Source organism: Podarcis pityusensis (assembly GCF_964106645.2).
Source record: "Podarcis pityusensis genome assembly, chromosome: 2".
NCBI classification, from domain to species: domain Eukaryota; kingdom Metazoa; phylum Chordata; class Lepidosauria; order Squamata; family Lacertidae; genus Podarcis; species Podarcis pityusensis.
This window is the reverse complement of record NC_138029.1, coordinates 23,009,221-23,026,801: the sequence shown is the minus strand read 5'-3', so window position 1 is coordinate 23,026,801 and position 17,581 is coordinate 23,009,221. Positions and strand designations below refer to the sequence as shown.

Below are 17,581 nucleotides of genomic sequence, written 5' to 3'. Positions count from 1 at the left end.
ATCAATAACTAAAGTGGTTGAGCTTGTAACTTGGGGATAGCTCATAAGTACACTTCTCTTTGCAATAGTGTGTTTAGTTGCTGTGAAAAGTGCAGCTTCTCTTGCTGAAATCATTGCTGGCTGTTTCTGGTACGCTGGCAAGCACAGATATTTCTTCCTAGTTTTATGTACCCAACTGTGTGGAGAGGAAAGCGGAACTTGCATGTGCGAACTAGCTCTCACTGAACAACATTGAGAACGTCTAGTGAACTGTCAGCACAGTTGTTCGGTTGCTCATCTTCTCGTGCAAAAGCAAGGAATGACAAACAACAGCAAGGCATATGGTAGTAATTAATCACAAGTAACCATCTAAAACCACCCACTTTTTCTGTGCAAATGATCAAGAGTGCCACGTATATGGAGGCAACAGATTGAAAACTATTAGTGCAGCCCTGCTTATCTTGAAGGTTTTGTTGGAGATGGCCTTTTTCCTTGTCTAAAATTGGGATAAGAGAAAGCAAGTTAAGTCAAAAGACATTCGCTAGATGTAGATGTGTGTAGCCTTCTCTGACTTGAATCCGGCAGGTTGTACGTTAACAACCAGTCTTGTAGGCTCAAGATGTAGAGAGGCGAGGATGAATGATCATTTCCATTTGTTGCATTGGTTCCGAAACAGCCTCGCTCCTATGTCATATTGAATTATGAAGCAATTACACAAATTAGCCATAGTAAACATAAATAAAAAATGGTGACAGGTGGTCTGTTTATGAGTAGATTGTCCAGCATTTGGAATAGCTAGGTCTGACTTCGTCTTCCTTTGCTCATGGACTGCAGCAGAACTGTAAGTCTACATTGATTGCTCCGAGTAGACTTAAGGCGGATTTTGGAATGCAAGCCTAAGGGAATCTGCTCTGGTTCTAGGCTGGCAGATACGATCCTTTCTATCGGAGCAGATCCATCTGCTTCCACTGTTCTTTCAGGTTTCAGGAATAGCATTGCGTTGATTTCTCTCTACTGTTGTCTTAAATTAAAAGCTGGTAGAATACTGGTTTCCATATCCACAGCCGTGCGCGGCTACTGTTCTGCATATCTTTCAGGAGTTGTCATTCTGCCTGTGCACAGATTGATGTAGGGCTTCTTGTTAACCATGTTTTGTACCAGGCCTTACTTGCTGCTTGTCAGCTGTGTACTTCCTTCTCTGAAAAATTATCACTTGATCCAAGATGATAGCCTCACCCTTACCTCATGGGAATATGCCTCTTGTTCTGCATCAGATTGTGCTGAATGTTGTGGCCTCCACTGATGACCTCTGCTCACCTTACAATATCTTGTATTATTTCATAAGGAGATGTAGCCTAATAACCACAGAACGATTAACGAGAGCCTGTGACAGACCGCATTGACAGGTCTCCGTGAAGGAGTTTGCGTTACAGGGTTTTGATGAGGCGGACTCGAGTCGGGTCTGAGATCAAAACCTGAGAGCAATTTCATTGTCGTCCTGCGTTGTGTCCAGAGATTCTTCCGTCATTACAGGGCTAACTTTGCAAAATCTGATTCTCACTAACAGGCAAAACAAAAAACATTTCTGCATATTGCTTTGACTGCTACGCTGAGCAGACTGATGCAAATTGAATATCGGGTCTCCTGAGTGCCTTCTTATCTGCATAACCATTAAAATGCTTTAAATCACACAACCTGTCAGAAGCTTCTCTAGACCCATTGAGTGTTGTCCCACGGCCATGCCACTTTTCCCGTCGACAAGTGCTAAACCCAATATTATGTTAAGACCTTCGGATTTTCAACCCAGATTTAAATGTGAATATTTATTTCCAGCTTGTCCCTCTTCCTACACGGTTTATTTCATCCATCCTAAATTTGCATTAAGTGGTTAAGAGAGATGCATTAAATGGTTAAGAGAGATGTCACCTCACATTTCCATGCTTCCTTTTCAGAAATGAATGTTTTTTAAATATAGTGACTATTTTGTAGGATTCAGATATACAGTACTCAGTTGTGTTTCAGATTTAATTTTTAGATGTAAAGTTTTGTAATGGTGCTTTGTACAGTATGTATTCTATTTTTTTGCACATAGGTTCAGTTTCCCTAAACCGATTATATTTTTACCAAAACATTGTGTTGTACTGGAGTCCAGAGCACACAGGATGTCCCCCCCAACACTACATCTGTTAAACCTCTGGTGCATTAAAACTGGCTGCATTAATGGAAGTAAAAGCGTTGCTTCTATATCATACATCATAATGTAGCATGACCCCGTTGCTTCAGACTTTAAACCGCACCATATAGATAACAGGTGCAGTTTGTACTTAACACAATCTCTTTTTTAGATTTCTGACTCTGCCAAATTCTAAGAGCTTTGTCTATAGCTAAAACTAGTATATATTTGGTATGATTTTTCCTTCTTCCACAGACTGACAGGTGGGGTTTTTTGTTCTTTTTTAGTTGCATTTCTATTGTATTTATTGCAGAGTGTTTTTAGCATTGATATACATTGTATTTTCACCAAGCTGTTACATGAGCTTTAACAATACATCTGTATAAAATGTTTTTTTTTTGTTTTTTTAAAAAGTATGTACTCATGCAGAAGTTGAGCAATAAAATTGTATGCTGTTTGCACTGTCACAGCATCAATGGTTTTAAAAAAACTGGGTTTTTTTGCATTTACTTCATTTTTAAGTAAAAGCAACAGTGGTGATCGTGTAATTTAGTTTGTATGTTTTTAAAGAGGATACGTGCAGAGGCTCCCTGGATATGCTTAACAGCAGCTTTATGTGGAGGAAAAATAATCACTTGCAACAGCTGTAACCACTGTATTACATGAAGAAAAAATTGAAATTTTTGAAGGTCAGTTCATTGATGTTCCTTTAATATACAGACGTAAGAAGAACCTGCTGGATTTAGCCAATGGCCAATCTAACCCAGCATCCTGTTCCCACAGTGGCCAAGCAGGTACCTGTGGGGAAAGCAGGATATTCACACTTGTGATTCCTGGCAACTAGTATTCAGAAGGATACCGCCACCAACAGTTGGGGGTAGAACACAGTCATTGTGCTTAGTAGCCTGGTCCTCCATGAATTTGCCTAATCCTTGTTTGAAGTTAGTGGACATCACTGTTTCTTGTGAGAGTGAATGTTTCTTGTGAGGGTGAATGTTTTAATTCTAAGTACAGTGGTACCTCGGGTTACATATGCTTCAGGTTACAGACTCCACTAACCCAGAAATAGTACCTCAGGTTAAGAACTTTGCTTCAGGATGAGAACAGAAATCGCGCAGTGGCGGCAGCAGGAGGCCCCATTAGCTAAAGTGGTGCTTCAGGTTAAGAACAGTTTCAGGTTAAGAACGGACCTCCGGAACGAATTAAGTACTTAACCCGAGGTACCACTGTATGTGCTGCATGAAGTTCTTTTTTTGTTGGGTTGCCGTATTTCAAAAAGTAAAAACCACCAATTTATTTGTTTGTTTGTTTGCTTGCTTGCTTGCTTGCCAAAGATCCAGGAAAAACTGCCCCCTTCCAGAAATCCCCCCTGGACGCCACTTCCACCTTTGAGCTCCCGGTAATGTTTTGGGAAATCTGGACATATGGCAGCCCTATTTTTTGCTTTCTTTCTGTGTCCCGAATCTGCCAACATTCAGCTTCCTTAGATATCCCAGAGTTCTAGTGTTAAGCGATAGGGAGAGAAGCTTGTCTCTCCTCTCCTTACGCCATGCATAATTTTATATAACCCTATCATGTCTCCTCCTTCTCTCCAGTCCAAAATATTGTAAACTTTCCTCATAGGGGATTTGTTCCATCACCTTTTTCTGAATCTCTTCCAGCTCATTTTGAGGTGAGGAGACCAGAAACGTACACAGTGTTCCAAGTGTGGTCGTAAACTATCGCATTTACTCTAATGTAATGCGCACCTTTTTGGGGGGGCCAAATTGATATTAAGTTTGCTAGAATTTATCTTTTAAACATGCCCAGTCTTGATTTAAATGCATCATCAGTTAGCTATACTTAAGCAATAAGATTAATAAGATTAATATTTGGAGTAACCTGGAAGAAAGCTTCACTAGCTTAGTTTTGACGGTTGAGAAGGTAACCTTTATTGAAAAAGTCTTTTGTTTTTAAAAAAATCATTTTGAAAATATCAGTTCAATATTTCCATGACACTGTCTATGGATTCTGGGCAGCAAAACAAGCTACTAACTTCATACTTCAGGTTGTGTACCACCCAGTATCATTTTTAAATATAAAAAGCATATTTGCCAGAAACAAGAGGCATTCCAACACTTAAAGGAACTGGTAGTTTTTGCTATATTGAAAGGAAGCCACTAGGAGTCTGGTTTTTAGGCGATCAGCTTCCAGTTCTCGGAAGAATGAATCATCATCATCACGTGTGATCATGTCCTGCAGTTCTTTAATCTCCTTCTCCATCTTTGATCTCAGCTCACGTTTCACTTTGTTTAATGTCTGAAAGAGACCATTAGGATTAAGTCTAGTACAAGGGTTCCCTAACATGGGTCTCCAGCTGGTTTTTTTGGACTACAATTCCCATCATCCCTGACCCCTGGTCCTGCTAGCTAGTGATGATGGGAGATGTAGTCCAACTGCAGCTGGACGATTTTGGGAAACACTGGTCCAGTAGTTGGTCAGCAAGACAGAAAGTTTAGAGCAATAAGACTTACTGTTGCCTGTGCTTTCTCTCTGGTTTGGATTTCTCGACGTTCTTCAGAAACAGCTTCTGCCAGCATTGAAAACTAAGCAGAGCACAAGAAAAACAAATTAATTAGGTGAAGATAATGTTAGTTTATCCTTGTGTTGTAAGGAAGAAGCAAGCCTACCTGGTCCTTATAGTAGCACTCCATGGCCTCTAGCTCAGCCTGATGTTCTCTCTTTTGCTCAGCTCGCTTGTCCTTGGCATACGATCTCAGCTCATGCAGCCTCTGCTTCTGAATTTCCAAGCCTTCTTCAAACAGGTTTTTAAATATCTGCCAAACAAAACATGGCAGCCGCAAACATAAGAACAGCTCCGTTCAAGAAAACCTCAGCCCAGGTGACCAAGTGAAAAAAGCTAGTCGCGCTCAAACCTATTATTTCCGAGAGAACGTAACCTGCTTTGCAACAGGCGGTCAAGTCGGTTTGCTTCCTTGGCCGTGGATCAGTAGCTACAACATGTCAACTAATAATTTTTTTAGCTTATTAAATAAGACTTGGTGATTACATGGTTCATTATGTGAAAGTGCATTTGCGTGTTCCTAAAAGGCACCTTTGAGATGCTCAAAGTAGTGTAGGAACTTAAGCTAACAAAGTCACAATTCATTTTACTTTCTTGACAAGTTTCCCCCTAGCTCTTAATCTCAAAGGAAATTACAAAGGAAATATCTATGTATTATCGCCGTCACAAAGCTGATCTGCAGTGGGCAGGTCTCATCCCACCCTGCCAAGGAATGGGTAAGCTAGATCATGTGGTACCTTGCAAACTAGTGTCACAACCCCAACAGCACCAGCACACCTAGTGCAAGAAATATCCATATGATGGCAGCCTACTCGCATGATGAAGACATTCCTAAGTTACCAGAGTGGTGGGAGAGATGCCCACGGAGAAGGAGGAGCTATGCAGTTGTGATCGGAGCATGTTGGAAAACATGGAAGCTGGCCTGCAGTCTCAATACAGTCCTTAGAATCTCAGCTGGACTTTCCTGGGTGGAAGAGCAGGAGTCCCCCTTCCTGCAGCGTAGGTTCCCCTCGACTTACACGTTCCTCGCGTGTCCTGGCTCTCATCATCTTTGCCCGCAGCTGAACTCTGTAATCCTGGTAGTACTTTTTAGCTCGGACAATTTGCTGTCGTCTCTCCTTCATTTTGTTCTGGGCACATTTCTGCCGATTAATGTGTTGCTTCAACTCTTGCTAAAGACAAAAACCGAAAAACACAATTCAGGTTTCCCTAAGGAGAAGAGAGAAGGTATTAACTATTTTCTGAAATAGGTGCAGCGACCAGAAAAGAAGAATTCCCTTCTTGATCTTCATCTAGAGGAACTATAGCTGGACAAAAGAGTTTAGGAGGGAAGGCCGTTTTTCAGAAATTCGGCTGTCCAGTTTTTCACTCCCATTTGCTGCAGGACTATCAAGCACAATGTCCTGCTGAGCAATTGGTAAATCCCGAAACTAGATGAGGGTGTGGCAATATGCTTCACCCAGCAGAATTAGGGGTGTCTGAGGACCTGGCTCGCCCAACTTGAAAGCATTGCTCTGAGAAAATAACTCACGACCTACCAAACCAAGTGCAGTAGTCTCCCCCCCCCCCCACAAAGAAAAAACGTTTGTGGTCCCAAGCAGGTGCCCTAACCAGCCCCACCTCCTGCAAGATCTCTGAACATACCAGTCTCCTGTTATGAGCATGCTCTTTCTTAATGAGGTCAACAAGCAGTTCATGCCTTTTCAATGTTTCTAGTGCCTAAAAGTGGGGGGAAGTAAAGAAACCTGATTAATATTGGTTTTGCACATGTCAATCTTCTGCATACTATAATGAACTCATGAAACACCTTTAAAAAAAAGTGCCCTTCCTCCTTTTTTTACCCATCACGTTTGGATCTACAGTTTCTCTCAGAAACTCTTTCTGTATGCTCTGTCTCCCTCTGTGAGCAGGAAGGCAGTCACACTGAAAGCTGATCCGCTTCCAAGAGGAAAGGCGCATGCTGCTCTAAAATCCCCTTCTGCTTTCCTCCAGTCACCCTCTCTCATCTCTCGCAGGAGTTAGTTGAGCCCTGCCACAAAGGTACCTAGCTGCATGGTCCGGTTCCTTCTTTGCTTCCCATCTCTTTTATGCCCCAACCTCCTTATCTCATCAGAACTAGCTCCTTGTGGAAAGAATTTGCTCAGGTGGAATCCGGAAAAGTCCCCCCCCCCCTTTTACAGCCTTATCAGTCCTGCAGCGAAGAAAAACCAAGCAGAAGACTCTGGTACCGATCAGCACATTTTGCAATGCCATCTTATGCATTTACTCAAAAGCAATCCTTCTCCCACACCTCTGGAAGGCATGCATAGGATTGGAGCCTAATATGGCTGGTACACACGACCCCACCTGATCTTTAAAAGACCGTGACCTTCCTTGGCCTGAGCAGAGTAACTCACTTCACTCTGCAGTTTGAATTTGTTTTTACTGCCGGTTGACTTCAGGTGGTCTATCTGTGCCAGCTGCTGGTGCCACATCTTGTTCATGACAGGGCGGGAAATGTGTAGGTGGGGGAAATCCTCCAGGAGCAGAGGCAAGAGGTCGTTCTCCTTGACCTTCACTGCAAGAGAGAGAAAGGCAGGTGTCAGCCACCCAGCTCTGGAAGACAAGGGCAGGGCGGCATAGCCTGAGGTCCCAGTCCTCAAGCTGTCAGAATCTTGTCTAAGGAAGATGTTGCAGGTCTGTGTCCCTGGAGAATAAATATGTATGGAGGGCATTGTTAAAAAGGAAAAAAGAAAAATAACTGCCTCAAAGTGTGGGTAGGACCTAGCTATTATGTTCCATGCATGTAACACCACCAGCTACTTTGCTGCAGGAAGAAACAAACTCTGCACAGAAAAATGGTGGGCATTGGAAAATTTAAGCCCAGGCTCACATTGCCTTGTCTGTGCTTTGTCTCAAAGCTGTTTTTCCCTTTTTTTAAAAAAAAAGAAGCTGTCAGATTCTGTTAGACATGTGCATGTAATGTGCAATCAGTCTCTCAAATACCATATTGCTCCATGCAATACCTCGAAACAGGGAGCTGCGCACTTATTGCAGGTATCACACTTGACCAACAAAGCTGGAGTCGCTTGGACTGTGGCTTTTCACCGCAAATGGAGAACATGCAAGGTGAAAAGTGAGCGTGCAATTTATGGAGTGCGCTCTTTTCTTTGACAGCAACCTCTCCCAGCATTCTTGCGGCGACCACCACAATTGCAGCCTCTGTTTTCCTAGTCAGCTACAGGTGTGGAGCAAAGGAAAACAGGTTTGCCCATATTGGCACAGATGCTTTCAGTATCTTTCGGAAGAACATCAAGCTGTATAAGCACGGCTGGCATATGTTGCTTGGGCGCTTAATTTTAAAGCAACAAACCCTTGCCAGTGACTACACTGAACTCCGAAGAGCTCCCGAAGCAGAGAGGAGTGTGGTGGTGGGAGCCTTGGCTTCTCTGATGGCTTTTGGGAAAGGGGTTGGGATGAGCTGTGTGCCCTTGGTTAGAAACTGGTACATGAATTTGCTTCCCTTACACAAGTCTAGACATATGGAGGTCATAAGGCAAGAAGCCAGTATTCTTGGCCTTCAGCCGACGCTTTCAAAAGGTGCCAAGCTTTCTACTAAGGAGCTCTCTGTAGTTCTTACTTGGAGCTGCTTTCTTTGGCTTTGCAAACCCTCCTCTTGAAATCCACTGGCTGAGTTTGGGATTCCGAGGACCATTTTTTCTAGAATAAATCTTTGCTGCTTGCGAGGCTCTTGGAGGTTCTTTAAATAATTTCTCCTTGTATTTTTGTTCCTGGATGCAGACAGACATGAAGAACAAGTTACTGAAAGGCAAGCATTTCCAAAAATAGCCACTGGCTACTTGTAAGGAGATTTACGCGGACTGGGCCAAATTCTTCCTGTAGGGCAACTGGATTCTGAGCAAGGAAGAGGAGCATTTCTATGCACCTTGAAAGAGAGGAAACCCACCCTCAGAATCCCAGGAATTCAGAGACCAGTGCAAGAGAGGCACACCACCCCCAACTCCTTCATTCTCTTTTGCTCCCCCTTACAATTTCCTTCGCCTTGGCTTTCAGCTCTGCCAGTTCGAATTTCTCACGAGCCTCATAAGCTCTTAATTCATCCTCGTAGGCTTTGGTCAAGAGCTGGAAGGCAAAAAACAAAGCCTGGTCAATGTCCACAACAAGTGTGTCGATTTAGCAAAACATTCTATGCCACTTTTCCACGTTTCTACTCCCAGGGCAGCTAAACATCAATTAAACCATATAAAAACAGCAAGTCAACGTACCAAAGCAGAATCCAAACATAAAGGTATAAAAGCTTCACAGAAGAATAAAAGGTCTGGGTTTTTTCAAGGCCTGGGAAAATAGACCAGCCCCAAAACACAGCTGCCAGACGAGCCTCCCCAAAGAAAACGCAGCACAGCTAAGGCAGGGCAGCTCTCGCCAGTTGCTGCAACTCTCCTCTCAGAAGGCCAGAGCCCTGAAAGGAGGCCCGAAAAAGGTTGGCTTTAATGCACAGGCAGAGGAATGCAGGGTACCAAAGTCCCAAACCATGTAGAGCTTTAAAAAGGTAAGGGTAAAGGGACCCCTGACCATTAGGTCCCGTCGTGGCCGACTCTGGGGTTGCAGTGCTCATCTCGCTTTATTGGCCGAGGGAGCCGGCATACAGCTTCTGGGTCATGTGGGCAGCATGACTAAGCCGCTTCTGGCGAACCAGAGCAGCGCACGGAAAAGCCGTTTACCTTCCCGCCGGAGTGGTACCTATTTATCTACTTGCACTTTGACGTGCTTTCGAACTGCTAGGTTGGCAGGAGCAGGGACCGAGCAACGGGAGCTCACCCCGTTGCGGGGATTCGAACCACCGACCTTATGATTGGCAAGTCCTAGGCTCTGTGGTTTAACCCACAGCGCCACCTGCATCCCTTTAAAAAGGTAGGGGGCAGGAATTGGAACAGTGCTCAGAAACAGACCCAACAGCCAGATTGGCCCTTGTATGACTCACACCAATTAAGCCCAATACCACCAGTGCAGAGAACAGCCACAAAGTAGAGGCTTAGGTTTGCAGGATGATGCTTGTATTGTTACGTGTCAGCAAAAATATATTCAGCACTGCAGTTCTGTTGGGCCAATGGACTTCTCTGTGTGCATCTAAGGTTCCCCTTCCTCCCCCTGCACACCTTCAAAATCAGCTCCACGGGGGTTGGGGGAACCCCCTGGAGTAGACTGTGGGGTCATAAAGGAAGGGCAAGACTCATAATCCCATCAGAATTACATGTATGTAGCACTGGGTACAACCCATAAAAACAAAGCAATTGGCAAATGAAACTGAATGTGTCTCCCCACAAAGTGAGATCTATGTTTGCTGCAGCTAATATTGGGAATGTTAATGCATATGGCATTGCCAATTCATATATGTTAAAAAATACCAAGCTGGCACATATGAACATTTCAAAGAGCTAGTTACTTAATAGCTAACAGCACCAGGAGGCTGCAGCCCACTGGACCCCCTGCCCCCGCAAAGCATCAGATGTGGGAAGGAATTTTGCTAAGGCCTGAACCAAACCTTTGCCTGTACTGGGCTGGATCTTGCAATGCTAATCTGGGCATAAGATCCTTTTCAAGAAATTAGAAAGCCAAACAATCCAGAAACATGGCGGCAAAGATTAACAGCCAGTCGAACTCTGACGCAGTTTAGAAGAGGGTATTTGATAAGGGAAAGCATCAGAAGTCAGCACATCAGAGAAATAAAAGCTGAAGAATTATTTAAGCTGTTTTATTACTTGGCTGCTTAAGTACAGGCTAGAAAGCTGATAATAGGTGCCAAAGCACTTTGCTCAAGCCGCGTAACAAATCCAAAACAGAATTGAATGCCTCTTGTTTTCCAGGGTGTCTGTGTCACATCACAACTCTAGCAAATTCACAGGGTGGATGTTGAAGCAGATAACAGATCTCTGGGCATGCTTCCCACCCCCCCTTTTTAAAAAATAAAACCTTACAACCTCCCCTTTGGGCAAGCAGATAAACCATCTGCATCCCTAGTGCCAGAGACCTGGGAAGGCTCTTCAGTGTTGGGTATCCTTACCTGCCTATTGAGGCTATCGGCTGTTCACCCAGAAGGCTGCATCTTGCAATCCTGCTGCCCTTACCTTTGCTCTTAACTTCCTCTGGTCTTTTTCCTTTTGCACACGGTCTCGCATTCTTCCCATTGGCCCTCGTACATCTTTCCAAAGTGCACCACCCGATTCAGGGGTTAGGTGGTGGCTTGATGGAGGGGGTGAAGCAGAAAGTGACCGCCGTCTGCTGGGTGCCCTTCCGAAACGTAGCACACCTGCAAAAGAAACTAGCTCTGAGAGTTTCTAGTAGCAGCAGCAGAAACGAGAGGCCCTTGCAGACATGCTCTTATTTGGTTCGCATGTAATGTGAAGCCAGATTGGCTTTGGGCAGAGAAAAGCTGGCTACCGCTTTGCTCCTCCTTTGGTCCTGCAAGCTAAGCCACGGCTTGGCTTAGCCTGTTGTCTGAACCCAGGTTCATGGTTTGTCTTGCACCAGACAAACCATGAGCTGTGAAATGAGGTTTGTTCATTGGAACAAAGCAAAGCATGTCCCTGGGTTTGGACAGCATGCTAAACCAAAGCATAGTTTAGCTCAGGGGTCAGCAAACTTTTTCAGTGGGGGGCCAGTCCACTGTCCCTCAGACCTTGTGCGGCTCCAGACTATATTGGGGAGGGGAGAACAAATTCCTATGCCCCACAAATAACCCAGAGATGCATTTTAAATAAAAGCACACATTCTACTAATGTAAAAACACACTGATTCCCAGACCGTCCATGGGCCGGATTTAGAAGGCGATTGGGCTGCATCTGGCCCCTGGGCCTTAGTGTGCCTACCCATGGTTTAGCTCGTAGCAATTCAGCACAGCTGAAGGAGGGTCAAAGCAACTGTACTTCCTCAGGGAGCCACACAGTTGTGAATTTGTGTTGAGCTAGGGTTGCCATATTTCAAAAAGTAAAATTCGTGACACCCGCAAAGCTGTTGATTTTTTCTTTTAAAGAAACCCACCAAAATTGTTAAGCTTTTTTAGGGGAAACTGTCACAAAAATTGTGATTTTAAGCTTTCGGAGTGGTTTCTGCTGCTTTTTCTATTGCGTAGTCATACATCTGGGTTTCCCCTGACATTTTGCCAATTAGGCAAAATTCCCCCCAATGTCATTTTTACACCCAAAAACCAGGGCATGTCAGGAATTTTCCTGACCTATGGCAAGCCTATGTTAAGTCATGGTTTATCTTAGCATCGTGTGCCAGCTGAGCCACAGAGGAGTGAGAGCTCTTTACGGTGAATGCCCTTCAGTTGCCAGTGGGACTCTCTGGGACCAAATACTCTACTGCCTCATATTCCAATATAACATTCCTTCCTTTCACTTTAGGCGTTGGATCCACACTTTGCCAATCAAGGTTCAGCAGCAGGCTTGCAATTTACTGAAGGAAGTCCAAATGCACATGCAGAAGCAACAGCTGGTTTTCGCCTGGAGGGCGTTTCTTTAAGGTGTTGGGACACACAGCATTGGTGGGTTGTGCTGCCCCTCTTGTGGCCATCTGCATCCTCTGTCTTTCACCACAAGAGGGCAGTATAACCCACCACAAAGTGCGCACATCACCTGGCAAAGAAAGGGGCAGGTCACCAGGATGTCGTCAAACTTAACACTCTGAACTGTTACCCGATTCCGGTTTCCTTCGGCGGTAATCCATGATGCTATCGCTGTGCTGAGAAAGATTATCTTCATCGGCTGATGACTCTTCCTCCTCCTCCTTGCTTTGCTCGCCCAGAGCATGCTTTAACATCTGTCATTTAAAGAGATCTGTCAAGAATGCATTCCAATGGCACAACCTAGTACTAACTGTTTATTATAATAATAATAATTTATTATTTATACCGCACCCACCTGGCTGGGTTTCCCCAGCCACTCTGGGCGGCTCCCAACAGAATGTTAAAAACACAACAAAACATCAAACATTAAAAGCTTCCCTAACCAGGGCTGCCTTCAGATGTCTTCTAAAAGTAATATAGTTGTTTATTTCCTTGACATCTGATGGGAGGGTGTTCAAAACATCCGTCCGGTGTTCAAAACATCCGTCTGAAAACTTCAGCCTCAAGTATATAGTGTCATATTTACTACCAAAACCAAGGTTGGCACCTTGCGGTAACTTGCTTGAATTTATTGCAGCCTGGCCTATGCATGCGGCAGAATGGTTGGCAGAATCACAAGGTGGCAGAACGGACTGTGCCGCTACAGTACTACTACAAAATGCAGGCAGGAATGCTTCCGAGTACCGCAGGAGAGTTTTCTGCAAGCATGTGGGTGGCCATTGAGAGAACAGGATGCTGGATGAGGTGGACCTCTGGCCTGATCCAGCAGGCTCTTCTTATGTCCTTAAACTTCTCATTATTTTGGGTAGCAGTTTTAATACTGGACTGTCTCTCTTTGGAAAAAGTCAGTACAAGGAAGGAGTAATTGACCTAACATGCTACATATATTGATTTTATTGGAATGTTTAGTAAAGCCCAGGGACGTGGGTGGCGCTGTGGGTTAAACCACAGAGTCTAGGACTTGCCGATCAGAAGGTCGGCGGTTCGAATCCCCGTGACAGGGTGAGCTCCCGTTGCTCAGTCCCTGCTCCTGCCAACCTAGCAGTTCGAAAGCACGTCAAAGTGCAAGTAGATAAATAGGTACCACTCCGGCGGGAAGGTAAACGGCGTTTCCGTGCGCTGCTCTGGTTCGCCAGAAGCAGCTTAGTCATGCTGGCCACATGACCCGGAAGCTGTATGCCAGCTCCCTTGGCCAATAAAGCGAGATGAGCGCCGCAACCCCAAAGTTGGCCATGACTGGACCTAATGGTCAGGGGTCCCTTTACCTTTACCTTTAGTAAAGCCCAGGGTGGACACCAAATGGTTTCCCATCTGGTCCTTGGATACCAGGGGCTACTAAGGGATTTTAAATTCATCCCACCCCTTTAACTAGGTTTTCTCACAAGTTGTTGACAACAGGAGAGCTGCACTATATTGGGAGAAGGTGCTGTCAAGAATAGATGGGGCTTACTTACTCCTTCTAGTTCGTTCATCCGGCGGGACAGTTTGTCCGACATCTCCTTCAGCTCCTGTTCAGACAGCTTTTCCTTTGCCGTTTGGTGTGAAGAAGCTTCCTCTGCAAGCGAGTCTGTGATGGAACGTTCTTTCTGGCTGAGAAACCACATGGGGTCAACAGGCTGAAAATGAATGTTGCTTTTTCTATCAAAGACCTCATTTCAGCAACACTCAGACAGCATTCCCAGGAGTTCATCTTGGCAGCGATACAATGAGAGTTCATACATGGACCCCAGGGATCACACCGGCCTCCCTAAATATTTAGCTACATATCTGACATGCTATTTCTTCCGATGAGGGGGAAAAACTTGTGTTGCAAGAATCAGTGCCCAGGTTGCATGAATGGGCTTTTGAGGAAATAAATAAAGAATATGACGACTGTTATTAGCATGTACCACCTTAAGCTGCTGATAACATCGCTGGTTTGGGAGGAAGAGGCAAATACTGAGGTTTTAAGACAGGAGGAAATAACCTTTTTTTTTTGTTGAGGACTACATTCCCCTTGGAGGGAACCTACGTGGAACAGAGCCAGATCATCAGCACTTCAAATACCCTCCTTTTCTCTCTCACTACCTCATACTTAATAATCTTGGTAGTTCCCCACCTCTGTCTTAAACAATGCAAGAAAACCTTTAGGATCTCAGACGATCTAGGAAGTGCATACCTTTTCCCAGGAAGCAGATTCCTTTGTTTTGGTCTTGTGCTTTGCTTTGTTGCAAACTCTGGCAACCTGCCCTTCTCAAAGCAAGGAGCTGGTGTGTATGGAACATTCTCATTCCTTTCCTTTTAGATGAGAGAGAGGGGAAAAAAGCTCTCACTGAAGAAGTCAAGAATAAATTAAAGAGAATGCCTGGTGTTAAAACTGAGCAGTGAGTACCACACCATATACTGAGGGGCTGCCAAATGGAATTGCTGGTAATATTAAAGCAGCTTTTAGGGCATTAGCAGTCCTTCAAAGGATGATATTCATTTACAGTGGTACCTCGGGCTAAGAACTTAATTTGTTCTGGAGGTCTGTTCTTAACCTGAAACTCTTCTTAACCTGAAGCACCACTTTAGCTAATGGGGCCTCCTGCTGCTGCTGCACTGCTGCACAATTTCTGTTCTCATCCTGAAGCAAAGTTCTTAACCCGAGGTAATATTTCTGGGTTAGCGGAGTCTGTAACCTGAAGCGTATGTAACCCGAGGTACCACTGTATTGCAGTGTTGTTTGTCAGCCTAGAAATATATTTTGGGTTCTGAGCAGCCAGCACTATGTGTACTCTCTCTCTTTCTGAGCAAAATGAAAATCAGAAATGCAGCCTTTTAAAATCTAAGCATTCCTGAGTTTGACTCACAAGCAAAACCTGTCAAATGTTTTAGAATCTTAGAGTTGGGCTCAAGGGTTGATTCACCTAGTCCAGCCCCCTGCAATGCAGGAATCTCAGCGAAAGCTTCCAGGACAAATGGCCATCCAACCTCTGCTTAAAAACCTCCAAGGAAGGAGAGTTCACCACCTCTCGTGGGAGTCGGTTCTACTGCTGAACAGCTCTTACTGTCAGAAAGTTTTTCTGAATGTTTAGTCAGAATCTACTTTCTTGCAACTTGAAGCCACTGGTTTGAGTCCTACCCTCCAGAGCAGGAGAAAACAAGCGTGCTCCCTCCTCCATGTGGCAGCCCTTAAGATATTTGAAGATGGCTATCCTCTCAGTCTCCTCTTTTCCAGGCTAAACATACCCAACTCCTTCAACTGCTCCTCATAAGGCTGAGTTTCCTGACCCTTTATAATCTTTGTCGCCCTCCTCTGCACAAGTTCCAGCTTGTCAACATCCTTTTTAAATTGTGGTGCCCAGAACTGGACACAGTATTCCAGGTGTGGTCTGACCAAGGCACAATAGAGTGGTACTATTACTTCCCTTGATCTGGACACTGTACTTCTGTTGATGCAACCTAGAATAGTGTTAGCTTTTTTTTGGCTGCTGCATCACACTGTTCAAATACAGTCATACCTCTTGTTACGTTCGATTCAGGTTACATCTTTTCAGGTTGCGTCCCATGGTGACCCAGAAGTACCAGAAGGGATACTTCTGGGTTTCGCCACTCATGCATGCGCAGAAGCGGCGAATCACAACCTGCGCATGCGCAGGTTGCGTTCCTTTCAGGTTGCAAACAGGGCTCCAGAACGGATCCTGTTCGCAACCAGATGTACCACTGTACTATAATTCAAATACTATAAACATGTAAGGTAAAAGATAAAGAACTCCTGGACGGTTAAGTCCAATTAAAGGCGACTATGATGTTGCAGCGTTCATCTCGCATTCAGGCCGAGGGACCCGGTGTCTGTCCACAGATAGCTTTCCAGGTCATGTGGCCAGCAAGACTAAATGGCTTCTGGCGCAACAGAACACCGTAACAGAAGCCAGAGCACACAGAAATGCCGTTTACCTTCCTGCCGCAGTGGTACCTATTTATCTACTTGCACTGGCGTGCTTTCGAACTGCTAGGTTGGCAGAAACTGGGACAGAGCAACGGGAGCTTACCCTGTTGTGGGAATTCGAACTACCAATTTTCTGATTGGCAAGCCCAAGAGGCTCAGTAGTTTAGATGACAGCACCACCCGCATCCCTATATAAACATGTATCTACACCCAACAGGGTATGAATTAACAGTTACCTTTCCTGCATCATCTATGGTGTCTTCTAGCACTGACTCATCAGCTTCTTCATTCACACCAGTTTCAGATGCAGGTTCATTATCTACAGCTGGAAGAGCCAACAGCAGAAGCCACAAGAAATTAGTTTACATAATTCACTTCTTTACGCAACTAGAGACAAACCCAAGTCCCAAAAAACTAAACACACTTGTCACAGCATATGCAAACAGGATAACGCAGTGACTTGTAAAACTACCTCCACATGAAGACTTCTATAGATTTTTCTGCAAGGATCATTGGCAACAATAAGTTTAACTTGTAAACATAATACAAACCTCCAAATAAGAAGTGTGGTGGGGAGTCAATTTGTTTTCTCTGGCTGTGCCTATCACAGGATGGTTAATCACATTTTCTAGAATGGTTTCTGTTCAGCAATTTTTTTTGCTAATGTTAGTTCAGTGATGTAATTACCCAAGAAGGTGAGCAGGGAAAAGAAAGGCTTAAAGGTGAAAGATAATCAAATGTTCTTGCCAACAAGAATTGGTGCCTTTGTTAATGCTGCACTTGAACTGTGTGTTAAAGTGATAAAGGGTAGCAACATGGTGCCCTCCAAATGCTGGACTCTAAATTCCATCAGCCTCAGCCAACGGCCAGGGATGATGGGAGTTGTGATGCAGCAACATCAGTACTGGTTTACAATGCAATCCTATATAATCTGCCAAAGAAAGTAACTGACACTGAGTTCAGTGGGACCAGCTCCTGGTTTGTTGAAAAGTCTCTTTGGGATAATGCAGAGCTCCTGGAGGGAAGTGAGTTTCTGACAGAATTTGCCATACCGTTATAAAAACTTCACTACCCAAGGTATCCTTGGGAAGGTGAAAAATGAAACTGAACATATGCATACAGTGATGTTCCCTGGCAAATGAGAACATTTTGAAAGTACATTAAAAAGAAAGAAAGATAGATCCACAAGTAGTCGCTTTTACAAGCACTTTTCAAAAGTCTCTTTCTCCCTATGTCAGTAGCTTTAATTAGAGTAGTAAAAGTAAAGAGGACCCCTGACCATTAGGTCCAGGCGTGGCTGACTCGGGGATTGCGACGCTCATCTCGCTTTAT

The 17,581-nt window shown here is 44.4% G+C and overlaps 1 protein-coding gene across 3 annotated transcripts in view; it reads right to left on the bottom strand.

Moving 5' to 3' along the window:
* Nucleotides 1-4,058: 4,058 nt before the first annotated feature.
* CEP95 (centrosomal protein 95) overlaps nt 4,059-17,581 on the bottom strand; it is a 28,621-nt gene continuing 15,098 nt past the window's right edge. For all 3 annotated transcript variants that reach the window (XM_080994470.1, XM_080994468.1, XM_080994469.1), the window contains exons 10-22: nt 16,486-16,574; nt 14,498-14,616; nt 13,794-13,929; nt 12,410-12,533; nt 10,841-11,022; nt 8,745-8,837; nt 8,335-8,485; nt 7,112-7,272; nt 6,360-6,434; nt 5,735-5,887; nt 4,822-4,968; nt 4,666-4,737; nt 4,059-4,450 (exon numbers count right to left, since the gene is read on the bottom strand). In XM_080994470.1, the coding sequence (XP_080850596.1) occupies nt 4,271-4,450; nt 4,666-4,737; nt 4,822-4,968; nt 5,735-5,887; nt 6,360-6,434; nt 7,112-7,272; nt 8,335-8,485; nt 8,745-8,837; nt 10,841-11,022; nt 12,410-12,533; nt 13,794-13,929; nt 14,498-14,616; nt 16,486-16,574 (1,682 nt within the window). In that variant the 3' untranslated portion in view covers nt 4,059-4,270. The remainder of the gene's footprint in view (nt 4,451-4,665; nt 4,738-4,821; nt 4,969-5,734; nt 5,888-6,359; nt 6,435-7,111; nt 7,273-8,334; nt 8,486-8,744; nt 8,838-10,840; nt 11,023-12,409; nt 12,534-13,793; nt 13,930-14,497; nt 14,617-16,485; nt 16,575-17,581) is intronic.